This window comes from Jaculus jaculus, chromosome 4, assembly GCF_020740685.1.
Source record: "Jaculus jaculus isolate mJacJac1 chromosome 4, mJacJac1.mat.Y.cur, whole genome shotgun sequence".
Taxonomy (NCBI): Eukaryota; Metazoa; Chordata; class Mammalia; order Rodentia; family Dipodidae; genus Jaculus; species Jaculus jaculus.
This window is the reverse complement of record NC_059105.1, coordinates 3,556,820-3,571,146: the sequence shown is the minus strand read 5'-3', so window position 1 is coordinate 3,571,146 and position 14,327 is coordinate 3,556,820. Positions and strand designations below refer to the sequence as shown.

Below are 14,327 nucleotides of genomic sequence, written 5' to 3'. Positions count from 1 at the left end.
ACCTGCCTAATTATGTCTGGCAGAACCAAAATGAAACAATTTCAAGGTGTACTTTTTGAAACAATTGTGTCACAATGATGCTATGTAAAGGAGAACCACTGGTGTTAGTCTTTTCCTTCAACTTGCTTGGGAAAGCAAGGTCTCTCTCTCTCTCTTTTTTTTTTTTTTTTTTTTTTTTTTTGGGGGCAATGGGAAAGCCAGACTACCTGACAACCTAATTATATGAGGTGAAGAGCAGAAATATGACACTTTGCAATGTGCAGAAATTGAAAAGTAGAGGATTCAGGTAAGTACCAACCAGTTAGAACCAAAAAGTTAACAGATACCCATAAAGGCTCAGGTACCCCTACAACAACATAGGAACTAAAACTGAGCATTAATTGATACAAATGTTTATGAAACAATCAGATTTCCAAATCCCCTCTCCCATTTGCACAGCTGAACAACTATCATTTTCTTTTTTTTTTTAATTTTTTTGTTCATTTTTATTTATTTATTTGAGTGTGACAGTGAGAGAAAGAGACAGAGAGAGAGAGAATAGGCGCCCCAGAGCTTCCAGCCACTGCTAACGAACTCCAGACACATGCGCCCCCTTGTGCATCTGGCTAACGTGGGTCCTGGGGAATCGAGCCTCGAACCAGGGTCCTTAGGCTTCACAGGCAAGCGCTTAACCGCTAAGCCATCTATCTCTCCAGCCTGACAACTGTCATTTTTTTGACCAAGCAAAACAACAGGACCATTATTCTTTGCAAAGTGTAAAACATTAAATCTCTCAATTGCTTCTCACAGTTACAAACTGATGTGCTACAGCAAAATGAAGGAGGCATGAGAAGGATCAAATGCTCATAGAAACTCAGGGTGACATACACCCCTAACTGCCTTCCTAAAATTTTTCTCAGGTCAGCCCCCTGAGAACTCAACACACTTCACTTTAAGTGAGGAGTATGAAAACAAATGTTTAAAATGGAATTTTATTAGCCTAAGAAAAAGGATCTTAAAATGACAGGTGAAATTTCACAACAGACAGTCAAACCTAACCACTACTGGGCAGTGAATTTCAAACTAAGAGCTTAAAATTTTTTCTCCAGTTGGGGTGTGCTGGCTTGTGCCTTAAATCCCAGCATTTGGGAAGCTAAAGTTGGAGAATTCTAGTGAGTTCAAGGACAGCTAGGAATATAAAGTAAGTTCCAGTGACTAGGAAACTGATCGCTCAGCATTAAAGGTTCTTGCTTGCAAAGTCTGCTAGCCAGGGTTCAAGTCCCAAGTTACCCAGATAAGCTTGATCCAAAGGCCTGGCAGACCCATACACACAAACACAGGTTCAAATAAAAAACAAATTTAAAACAATGTAAAATAGTTTTCCAGGTCACACAGGACTAAAGAGAGACCATATGTCACAATAGAAAAAATTTATATTTCTACTCTCACCTAGTATTTGATTATGAAGCTATCACCAGCAAAGATCAGAATCTGAGGGAAAGTCCTAGTTTAAAAGTTAAAACATCCCCCCAACCTCTCAACCTGACCTGTAACTCACAGTACCAGGATGTGGTTACCACCCACAATGAGCTGTTGATCTGAGAGACGTACAAGGTCCTCAAATAAGATAGATTTACTTCTACCAAAGCACTTGATAACCAACCTGTGGTAAATGGTGCGAACAGAACCAGACCTCAGACAGCCCATCTAGTGCTGAAAAGTGCTACATGAGATAGTGGGGGAAAGAAATGTCTGAGCAACCAGGGTCTCAGCTACTCAGAGCAAACATCCTGACATAATGTACATACAATTACAATAGTGGCACACAGCCTTGGCGGGTAACCAACAGCTTTCTGATTGGTTAAGAGATCCTCTCAGTGGAAAGGAACCCATGTCTAGAACTGGGAAACAGAGTACTATGCAGATAATGATATTGCTCTCAAATGTCTAGCTCCCACTGACTTTGGACTAAAAGAGGGACTACACCTATCAAATTCTCTCTAAATCAATAACACTTATTCCACTTTACCTGTGCTGACTTCACTCTCCATTGGGAGAATCTGCATTTCTTTTTCAGACAGGAGAAGACCTGAAATCAAGAATGCAGCTTCCATGGTGAGCTTGACAATCAGCACCAAGGTGAAGGAGAAAGATGCCGAGGACACTCAACATCTATCAAAGCAGAGGTCCAGAGGCTCCTACGAACCCATCACTGAAGTAGATTTAAAACAATCAATATGGCTCAGGGAATTTAGTGGAAGAGGGGCAGAAAGATTGTTTCAGCCACAAATTGGGACATGCCCAGAGGCATTGCCTCTCCCCCTTAATTAACTGACTGCTACACCCACAACACAAAACCCACAACCCCCATGGGGATAACCTGAGACCCCAAGGGGAGGGCCCCCTTCAGAAAGGGGACATGGATGAGAAAAGAATACATCATGTAATGTATCCATACTAAATATGTTCATAATTAATTTAAAAATAAGTTGGACATGGTGGCATATGTCTTTAATCCCAGCACCCCGGAGGCAGTGGTAGGAGGATTGCTATGAGTTCAAGGCCACCCTAAGAGTACAGAGTGAATCCAAGGTCAGCCTAGACTAGAAGAAAACCCTACCTCGGAAAAAAAAATAAATAATTTTAAAATAGCATGTATGTATATGCCACCAAGTTTAGTACCATCAAATTGGTCAACTTGGAAATTACTATGTTACAGCTGAAGTTACATCTTTTAAGTTTTATAAGGTTTTATGAAAAAGAAGTGATGCTTTGATCATTAGGAAATAGTGTACTTTGTAGGTAGTCTCAGTTTTGTTTGTGAAAACTTGAGTGAAATTACAATCCTAGAGGCCAAACAAACAAACAAACAAAAAACAGAAAAAAGAGAAAACACTGCTGACTTTTCTTCCTTCAAAACAGTATTTTAAAATCTCTAATTACACTTCCCCTCTAACTATTAAGATAGTCCTAGAACACTGTACTGCTATTGCTGTCCTTGCTACAAACATACACGTGACTAGATTACATTTCAGTAGGTATCTATTCCAGCTCAAGCAGGCCTCAGCACCCACCTCATCTACCTAAACTGATATCTAAGATTTTGGGAGTTCTATCTTTTCCTCCTCTTTTTTAAAATTATTTATTTTATTTACAAGCAGAGAGAGAGACAGAAAGAGAATGAGCACACCAGGGCCTCTAGCCACTGGTGTGCATGTGCCTCTGGCTTACATGGGTCCTGGGCAATTAAGCCTGAGTCCTTTGGCTTCACAGACAAACACCTTCACTGCTAAGCCATTTTTATTTATTTATTATTTATTTATTTATATTTTTTGAGAGAAAGAAAGGCAGAGAGAGAGAACAGGAGCACCAGGGCCTTCGGCCACCATGAACAAACTACAGACATGTTCATCTCCCGCACCCCATGGCACCTGTGGGATCTTGTATGCTTGGGTCACTGTATGTCAGGCTATGTGGGACCTGGAGACTCAAACATGAGTTCCTAGGCTACACAGGAGAGCTCCTCAACTGCCAAGCCATCTGTCCAGTCCAGGAGTTCTAGCTTATTACTAATATCACTAGTCTTTTCCCTTTCCCATTTGAATTTATTTTGTTTTATTTTATTTTTGAGAGACAGAAATGGGAGAAGGGAGAAAACAGGTCCATCAGAGCCTTTCAGCCACTGTGAACAAATTCCAGACCACCTTGTGGTACATGCACAACATAACATGCTTGCAGCACTAGGTGGGACCTGGAGATTTGAACATGTGTTCTTAATCTTTGCAGTCAAGTACCTTAAGTACTAAGCCATCTCTCCAGTCTTTGATTTTTATTTTTGTTCATTTTTATTTATTTATTTGAGAGCGACAGACATAGACAGAAAGACAGATAGAGGGAGAGAGAGAGAATGGGTGCGCCAGGGCTTCCAGCCACTGCAAACGAACTCCAGACGCGTGCGCCCCCTTGTGCATCTGGCTAACGTGGGACCTGGGGAACCAAGCCTCGAACCGGGGTCCTTAGGCTTCACAGGCAAGCGCTTAACCGCTAAGCCATCTCTCCAGCCCCAGTCTTTGATTTTGAATAGAAATGGAACTATCAGATGACACTCATTTTAGTATTTCTTGAGAGATAATAAATTTCATACACCAAACATTTAATAAGTTAAAATGCCAATAATACTTACTTTAAAAAAATAAAATCAAAACTTAAAAAACCATATTGTTTATAATTATGGAAATCGTCAATAAAAATAAATAAAATTAGGGGCTGGAGAGATAGCTTAGCTGTTAAGGTGTTTGCCTGCAAAGGCAAAGGACCTCAGTTCAATTCCATGTAAGTGAGATGCACAAAGGGGCACATGTGTCTGGAGTTCGTCTGCAGTGGCTGGAGGTCCTGGCGCGCCCACTATCTCTCTCCCTCTCTAATAAAACAAATAAAAATAATTAAGTCAAAAATAAATTAGTTAAATTTAAAAAGTTAAAACCAGCTTAAACACCTTCCACTCCACCCCCCACCCCAAACAAAATAAAAACAAAAATCTTAAGGCCACAGGATTCTATGGGGTTAAAAGGAACATTTAACATGGCCAGGGTTTAATCCCCCAACTTTGCTAAAAAGTGGTGCAAGTCTCTAGTGGAAGTTTGCAGTGGCAAGAGACCCTAGTACAACACCCCTGCCCTCACACACAAATAAAAATATTTTTTCAAAAACCTCCAAAAAAGAGGGGTTGGAGAGATGACTTAGCAGTTAAGTGTCACTTGACCCAGGTTCACTACTCTAGGAACTACATAAGCCAGATGCACAAGGTGGCACATTCATCTGGAGTTTGTTTACAGCAGCTAGAGGCCCTGGCCCATCAATTCTATCTACTTCTGTCTCTCTTGCTCTCAAATAAGTAAATGCATAAATAAAATATTTTTTAAAACTCAAAAAAAAAATGAAGGCTAGAGAGATGGCTTAGCGGTTATGGCGCTTGCCTGCAAAGCCAAAGGATCCAGATTTGATTTTACAGGACCCACTTAAGCCAGATGCCTAAGATGGTGCATGCGCCTGGAGTTCATATGCAGTGGCTGGAGGCCCTGGCCTGCCCATATTCATTCTCATTCTCTCTCCCTCTCGCTCTGTCTCTTTCTCTCTGAAATAAATAAAAATAAAATATTTAAAAATAGCCAGGCGTGGTAGCACACACCTTTAATCCCAGCACTCAGGTGGCAGAGTTTGGAGGATTCCTTTTGAGTTTGAGGTCACCCTGAGACTACAGAGCGAATTCCAGGACACCCTGAGCTAGAGTGAGACCCTACAACAAAGAAACAAAAAATAATACCTAAAATAAATAAATAAATAAAAAGTACCCAAGTGTGATGTACACAACTGCAATCCCAGAAAAAAAATCTGAAAACTGAAGAACACTCCAAAACAAAAAGAGTAGTCTAGCCAGGCACAAAGAGGTCTCACATTGTCAGTAAGATGAAACGCACACATGTAGACAACCTGAGAAAAAATATGGACAATCAGGAGTGTGGAGCTGAGGATGTAACAAGAAGAAAGGACTACAGCAGGTGTGGCGGCGCACGCCTTTAATCCCAGCACTCAGCAGGCAGAGGTAGGAGGACTGCCATGAGTTCGAGGCCACCCTGAGACTACACAGTGAATTTCAGGTCAACCTGAGTTAGAGTGAGACCCTACCTTAAAACACCAAAAAAAACTAAGTTTAGGAAAACCAAGAATGTGTTAGAAAGAAAAAATTTATACAGTGGGAAGATGGCTCAGTGGTCAAAAACATTTGCTGACAAAGCTTGCTCACCCAAATTCAATCCCTCAGTACCCACACATTTGGAGCTATTTGCAACCCCATGAAACCCTGGCCATGTCCCCCTGCCCCCATCTCTCATCCATAAATTAATTTTCTTTCTAAAAAGGAACCATTTCCTATTTGGCTCAATGCAGGTATTTACATATTCATTGGCAAAGCAGACACTGTGTATGGACTAGGGAAAGAGAAAGCATACATGTTTTTGTTCAGTAGGCAAAGAAGTCTAGTGAGGTTAAACTATAAAATTCATTTTGTAGCTGAGGATACAGTCTATCTAGCATGCACAAGGCCATGGGTTCATGTGAGAAGGGTTTACTAAAAATAGGCTGGAAGGATGACAGCCATTAAGGCACTTGCCTGAAAAGCCAAAGAACCAAGGTTCAATTCCCTAGGACCCACATAAGTAAAAATGTAAGTATTAAAAAAAAAAAAAAAACCCTCCAAAAAAGGGTTGAAAAGATGGCTTAGCAGTTACAGCACTTGCCTACAAAGCCAAAGGACCCAGATTCAATTTTCCAGGACCAACATAAGGCAGATGTACAAGTTGACACATGTGTCCAGAGTTGCTCTGAAGTGGCTGGAGGTCTTGGTGAACCCAATCTCTCTGTCTCTGTCTCTCTCTCTAATAAAATAAAGAAAGAAAAATAAAGAATAATCTTTTAAAAATACTAAAATAATTAATAGAAAAGACAATGTGACAATAAGCCTGGTGTAGTTTGGCGGGAGTGAGATAGTGGTTTGGTTTGGTTGTTTGAGATAATGTCTTCTGGGCTAGGGAGATGGCTCAGTAGTTAAAGGCACTTGTTAGCAAATTTTGATGGCCTGTGTTCAAATCTCAAGTACCCACCTAAAGACAGACTCGCAAAGTAGCATGCACACCCACTCCCTGCCCTCTTCATTCACCCTCCCTCCAATAATTTTTAAAAAAGAAGATAGTACCAAGCACTGTGAGGGAAAAGATGACGACATCAAAATGAGAGGTTAGTTGAGAAGAAGAGATATAATGGAATGTGGATATGTGAAGAAGATAGGGGAGGGGAGGGAATTATGGTTTGTCTGTAATTATGGAAGTTGTTAATTAAAAAAAAAGTAAAAAGAAGATAATGTCACATTTGTAGGTCAGGCTGGTCTGAGTACTGGATGACCATCACACCAAGCTACTGACTACTGTTCTCCTTTTATGGTGTGGGGTGTGATATGTGCAAGCATGTTCATATCCCAGCATTCTAAGGCAGAGGTAAGAGGATTGTTGTGAGTCAGAAGCCACCCTGGGACTACATACTAAATTCAGGTCAGCCAGGGCTAGAATGAGATCCTACCTTAAACAAACAAATTTATGTAGTTTGTCCAATTATTTTATTTTTTGTCCTATTTCTTTTAAGTTTTCAAGCCCAAGATGACCTTATTTCACTATGTAATCCCAGGCTGGCTTCACACTCTCAGCGACCCTCCTACCTCCCAAGTGCTGGGATTAAAGGCGTGAGCAACCTCACCCAATTTAGGTATGTACATACCTACTTAGGTATTTATGTATTTGCATGGGGGGGGGGGAGGAGATTAGGCCCACAAGGGACCCCTACCACAGGAAAACCCTCTAGACACATGTGCCATTTTGTGCATCTGGCTTTATGTGACTACTGGGAAATTGAACCCAGGCCATCAGGCATTGCAAGTAAGCACACCTTAACACCTGAACCACCTGTCCAGCCCCAACCATTTCTTTTTTGTTTTGAATTTTTATTTTTTTTAATTTTATTTTTTTTATTGCCAGAGAAAGAGAAACAATGGGTGCAGCAGGGCCTCCAGCCATGGCAAATGAACTCCAGACACATGCGTCCCCTTGTGTATCTAGCTAATATTTAAGCATCAATAATATGGGTCCTGGAATCTAACCTGAGTCCTTCGGCTTTGCAAGCAAACGCCTTAACCACTAACCATCCCTCCAGCCCCTAATTTTTTTTAAAAGGCAATTTTTGTGACCTCTGCACCCACCCCCTTTAAACTTGCAGAGAGAGAAAGACAGCGAATGGGGGGCAGGGCTTTCCAACTACTGGAAATGTAATTCAGATGCATGTGTCACTTGTACAACTGGCTTTATGTGGGAACTGGGAAATCAAACCCAAATCACTAGGATTTGCAGGCAAATGCCTTAACCACTAAGCTATCTCTCCAGCCCTCTTTCTTTCTTTTTGTTTTTCCTTTTGGTTTTCTGAGGTAGGATGTTGCTCTAGCCCAGGTTAACCTGGAAGGTAATTTACTATGTATTCTGAAGCTGACCTTGAACTCCGTGATCCTCCTACTTCAGCCTCCAGAGTGCTGGGATTAAAGGTTTGCACAACCAGACCTGGATCCCCGTTTCTTAATAGTAAAATTTGTAACTTAAAAATAACCTTGGACTTCAGGATAAAATGGAGGCGAAGAACTACAACAAAGTGGCCTAGGAGTTTAAAAAGCAAAAACTAAAAATAAAAAATAAAACAGCAAAATACATTCTTCTACTAAAAAGTGAAGGTATATAAGAAATTATCAACCACAGCAGAGAAGTAGGAGAGATCCAGAACATCTGTGGCACCAGGTCCACGAGGCCTCAGGGAGGCTTGTCCTGAGCAGTAGGAAAAGCCAGGTGAGGGGAGTTTCCAATCACACCAGCCTCCATGCAAACTCAAAAGGGGAAGGACAGCAGGGACCAGCTAAGCGGCTTGTGAGGAAGAGGATCACAAGGACAAGCGGGAGAACTTCAGCCACCATCCACCTTCTCCCCTCCCCCATCGTCAGACCTGGGGAAAGGAACTCACTCACCTACATAGCACCTGGCACAGACGATCAGAGCAGCGACCCACTGACTCAGCCAGCCTACCTGGAGCAAGGAGGGGCCCAGCAGGCACAGCATAACTGAGACCATAGCCATCCCAACAGGTAACTGGGATTACACAAGGTCAGTACCCGACACAAAACCTGGTATATAGATCTGCAGTGCAAGTGCTGAGTGCACCTTCCATACTAGGGTAGTTTATGTGTTAAATCTGATAGATGGTCAAATTTGCCATTCATTTTGTTGTTGTTTCTGAGCTTTATTATTTTTTTCTCAATTTTTATTAACATCTTCCATGATTATAAAAAATATCCCATGGTAATACCCTCCCTCCCCCCACTTTACCCTTTGAAATTCCATTCTCCATCTTATCCCCTCCCCCAATGAGCTTGTCATTTGTTGTTTCCTGATTTTATAGTGCCTATGTTTCCTCTTCTGTGGTACATTAGGGAAGGGTCTCACTTGGTCACAAGCTGACCTTGGAACCCTCTACATCCCAGAAATCAGCCTCCCATTGACAGGATTAAGGGTGTGGGACAACACACATCCTTAGAGACTTTGACTTTTTGTTAGAAGATCTGTTTAATACCTACTCTTGCATAAATAATCCACGCTGATTTCAATGAATGTATATATTGTTCAGTTAAATGTAATAATTTGCCTGTCATTTTCTCCACCCAGCCTACTAGAATACTTGCATAGCAGGCAAACCCAACACCTAGGGTCACTTTTGCTGTTACTCTGAGAGTCTTTTAAGAGCCACACTTAGCATCTTAAGCTCATACCCTGAAGATATAACATCAGATTTATACATCTAATACTGCAGATAGTTAGAAAATCCAAGCATCAACCTAATCCAAGATGTAAAAATAATCTTGCAAGGCATGGTAGCATACGCCTTAAATCCCAGCACTAGAGAGGCAGAGGTAGAAGGATCCCAGTGAGTTCAAGGGCACCCTGAGACTACATAGTGAATTCCAGGTCAGACTGGGCTAGAGGGAGACCCTATCTCAAAAAGTGTTGATAAATAATCCCAGTACAAGGAAAATTGGAGACAGAAGGATCATGAATTAAGGTCAGCTTTGAGCTGTCTGATCATCTGGGAATCTCCAGTTGCTGGTGAGTTCCCCTAGCCCTTACTTTCCATGTGGGCTCGTGCTCCACATGGCAAGAGCTCTTTTAACTCTCTTTTGTCCTTACCATGAATTTTCTAGGTCTACCACGTGGCCTTTCCTTAGTTCTATGCTCCCCTAAATAAATATAATAATTAAAAAAGAAAATTAGCTGGGCGTGGTGACGCATGCCTTTAATCCCAGCACTTGGGAGGCAGAGATAGGAGGATCGCCATGAGTTTGAGACTACATAGTTAAATTCCAGGTCAGCCTGAACCAGAGTGGGAACCTATCTTGAAAAACCAAAACATCAGATGGCTCAGTGGTTAACGTGCTTGCCTACAAAGATGCAGATGCATTGTCCTCAACCACATTATTGATAAGTAAAGCTGGTTTATCCAATTTTTAACTGGTGGTCATCTTTGTAATGAGTTCAAAATCTGATGCCAACAGTTTACATTTCACATGACTATGAATAACTAAGTCCTAAGTGTGGATATTTTGTACTGTTCATTTGAATATGCAAATAAACTGTCATTTTATAGTCCTTAAAAAAAGAAAAACCAAAAAATCATCATCATCATAATAAATAATAAAAATAATTAAGGTCAGTAGGTGGGAAAATCAGTGGGTCAATTGCTTGCCTTTCAAGCATGAGAATTTGAGTTCAATTCCTAGTAACATATACAAAGAATGGGTTTTAGTGTTTTGTTTTTTTTTTTTGTTTTTTTTTTTTGAGGTAGGGTCTTTCTCTAGCTCAGGCTGACCTGGAATTCACTGTATTCTCAGGGTGGCCTCAAACTCACAGTTATCCTCCTACCTCTGCCTCCCAAGTGCTGGGATTAAAGGTGTGCGCCACCACTAGGAACAGTTTTTTAAAAAGACAACTCAGAATGGCATGGTGGCGCATGCCTTTAATCCCAACATTACAGAGGTAGGAGGCTCACCAGGAGTTCAACGCCACCCTGAAAATACACAGTGAATTCCAGGTCAGCATGGGTTAGAGTGAGACCCTACCTTGAACAGCCAATAAATAAATAAAATAAATAACAAGATAAATTAAAAAAAAAAAGACAATTTATATTCAGTCTCAGCAAGATAATGAGTTCAAAGCCAGCCTGCACTATCTAGAAGATCCTATCTCAAACAGAAATTAGTAATTTAAGTAAAAACTAGAAAAGGACATTGATTGTTAATCATGTTTAAAGCAATTCACAACTACAATGATAATTTTCTTTCTGGTATAGAAGAAAATCTCACTGTTACTTACCTCCTTGATATTAAGAAATTACAAGTAGCAGATAATGTAAAGACACAGACACTTAAATGTGGTGATTTATTTGGTTGTAACAATATTCCTTGTCTCTAGAAAACTAAATGTAGTACCAATTACCATGTACTGTAATGTATACAGAGTTATATAAGTCTAAGACTGTCTCAGAAAGAAAAACAAAACTTACTTGAAAGTATTATCACTTTTGAACAAGGTAGCAATTTTGCCTGAGTAAAGAAAAATACCTTTCTAAAAACTTACTTGCTAACTTGGCTTGTAATCCAGAAGGTCCAGGTTTTGATGTCTCTGATTTAGAAGACCCTGGAAGAGACAGTTTTGTTTTAGGTAGGCTAACTTTAGGGCTGAAACGTGCAGCCCAATCAAATTTTGAAGAGCCACCAGTTTTACTCTGTTCCTTTTCCCTGCTACTTCTTCTCGGACTCGGGCTGGATGCTGAACGGGAACGCCTGGCCTTGTTCTGGTCTTTTCCTTGTTTTACCCTGGCACCTGGTGGAACAGTGGACGAAGCTGAGGCTACAGCTGAAGATGAGGAGGAAGTAGAGGCAGCAGAAGAAGAATCAGTGATGGTGCTACACCCAGCTTTGGCTGAGGCGGCTGATTTTGAAGCCAGCTTGGTAGGTTTTGCAGATCTCTCTTCTGCACCAGTTGATTCGGACCCAGAACTCTTCACACAAGAACTCTCTGTCCTCTTTCTTTTCTGACTCCGTGAACAACCAGCAAGCCCACTCTTTCTGGTGTGAGCCTTGCTTGTTGATGGCAATTGTGCAGACTTGAGTTGTTGCTCCTGGTCTAAATGTCTCTTCTTTGTCTTATTATGTGGTTTATTCGTATCTGAGGGAGACTCGATATGCTGAAGCGCTCTGGGCTTTTTGGCAGAGCTAGGAGAATTGGTCCTGTTGTAGTCTGGACTAGCACTGCGTTTCACTCCTCGAGAATTGTCTTTCTTAGTCACCTGCCCCGTTTTCTGTCTTTCCGAAGTATTGGCTCTTTCTGGATCCTCTGGTTGTGGAACTAGGACAGCAGATGATGAACTGCAGCTTCTAAGAGGTATGAAAAGAAGACAGTTAACAGCAGTCAGTCATGAGGAAATCTGTCCTCTACAGCTTAGTTTCTGACTTCTTATATATCTAAAACTAAGTACTTGGGAGGGAAAGAGGGTTTAGATATGTCTGATATTTTAAAACACAGGTTTTCAAGTGTTTCAAAACTGAAAGAAAAAATAAAAGATGTGACAGTAAAATATCTGATTGAAAAATAGCAGTACTTTTTTTCTGAGGAGGGGTAACAGGAAATTCAAAGTCTCAAGTAGTCCAGGCTAGTGTTGAGCTATATAACCAAGGGTGGCCTTGAAGTCATGATTCTTTTGCCTCAACCTCCCAAGTGCTGGGATTATGTGCTTGTAGTATCTATCATGCCTGGCTTTTCAAAATAAGGCAAAAATATCACTGCTTAACACTCTTAGTCAATAAACAACACTCTCAGAAAAACAACGCTTAGTAGTTCAGAACCACTGGAAGCTAGAAGATGCTGCCTTTAAAAAGTAACTGTTTTGAACCAGGCATGGTGGCGCATGCCTTTAATACTAGCACTCGGGAGGCAGAGGTAGGAGGATTGGCATGAGTTCGAGATGACCCTGAGACTACATAGTGAATTCCAGGTCAGCCTGAGCTAGAGTAAGACCTTACCTCAAAAAAATCAAAAAAACTGCCGGGCATGGTGGCACACGCCTTTAATCCCAGCTCTCGGGAGGCAGAGGTAGGAGGATCGCCGTGAGTTCGAGGCCACCCTGAGACTACATAGTGAATTCCAGGTCAGCCTGAGCCAGAGTGAGACTACCTCAAAAGACAAAAACAAACAAACAAAAAAAAAAATCAAAAAACAAACAAAAAAGATACCTGTTTTGTCAATGGGAATAAACAGGCATGAACATAGACATTTTCAATTTTCACAGTAACATTCCATTTCAAAGACTACCACCAATTTCGTAATAATACTGACCTGAACTATGATTCTCATAATAAAAATTAAGGAATATGGTATATGGCATTTGGACATGCGCATAATGTTTGTGAAAAAAAGTAAGGAGACCAGGGTTGGGGAGATAGGTCAGCAGATAAAGATGCTCACTTGGAAAAGTCTGCCAGCCTAAGTTCAATTCCCTAGTATCATCATAAAGGAGTGTGTTTGCAGTAACAAAAAACCCTGTTTTCAGTCTCTCTCCTTGCAAATAAAAAAGGTACCTTATATCTCTGAATGCATTTAAAAAAAAAAAAAAACTTCATTGTCACTCAAGGGTATATTGCAGTGATAAAACTGCAAAGGTGGTAAATCACTAATCCTCAAAGATATACTTAGAGAATGATGAAAACATACTGTAACATTTTGGATAATCTGCTAAATTTAATACTATACAACAATTCAAATGCAACTTAAGTCTCCCTTGAAAATGTATAAGCAATGTGAAAATTTACCTTTTAGAAAGGTGTCCCCTTGACAGTTCAGAAGTAGTATTAGACTGCACTTTGGGTGCCTTAGAATTTGATTTTCTACTCTCAGGAGGGATATATCCCTTATGTTTTGCCTGCCCTAAATGTGACCTGTCAGCAGAAAATCAAAATAAAAATCTGTCAGGACACTGAGATGAAAATACAGTATTGAAAGTGAATTATTTTTACAATAAAAAGCCTCACAATTCATTTTTACCTGTCCTTCTTTAAAATATTCATAAAATTAGGTTGCTCTTTCAAATAATCTGACAAAACAAATTTTATCTTAGAAGTAGCCTTCTTTATACCCAAAGATTAAGATTTTTTGTTATCAGTTATCATAACTGTATGTTTGCATACTTAAACAGTTGTGAATCTCTCAGCAATTTACTGAGTACATTCAAACATTGTACGTTTTCATCAAAAATGAAACCCCCAGCAAATCTATACTCAATATATAAATACTATTTTTATTAATATTTTATTTTTATATATTTATTTTAGAGAGGGAAAGAAGCAGAGAAAAAGAGAGAATTGGCATGTCATGGTTTCCAGCCACTACAAACAAACTCCAGATGTATGGGCCACCTTGTGCATCTGGCTTACTGGGAAATCGAACAGAGGTCCTTGGCTTTGCAAGCAAGCACCATTTAAGCCATCTCTCCAGCCCAAAACACTACTTTTAATACAAAATATGAGCTATTGCACAGGATTGTAACTGAAGGTACTAATGTACTATATATTCTAAAAACAGAGATCTGAGTATTTTCTTCATGAAAAAGTTTTTAAGTATGTTTAACCTAATTTTAAATTAAAAAATAACCAAGACATC

General features: G+C 40.3%; 1 protein-coding gene across 17 annotated transcripts in view; it reads right to left on the bottom strand.

Annotated features, from left to right (window-relative positions):
* Positions 1 to 14,327, bottom strand: part of Trip12 (thyroid hormone receptor interactor 12) — a 159,637-nt gene that overhangs the window by 108,535 nt on the left and 36,775 nt on the right. For 10 of the 17 annotated variants that reach the window (XM_045147308.1, XM_045147307.1, XM_045147305.1 and 7 more), the window contains exons 3-4: positions 13,481 to 13,606; positions 11,250 to 12,049 (exon numbers count right to left, since the gene is read on the bottom strand). In XM_045147308.1, coding sequence (XP_045003243.1) covers positions 11,250 to 12,049; positions 13,481 to 13,606 — 926 coding nt within the window. The remainder of the gene's footprint in view (positions 1 to 11,249; positions 12,050 to 13,480; positions 13,607 to 14,327) is intronic. The other 7 variants (XM_045147317.1, XM_045147318.1, XM_045147319.1 and 4 more) reach the window with 2 other exon arrangements.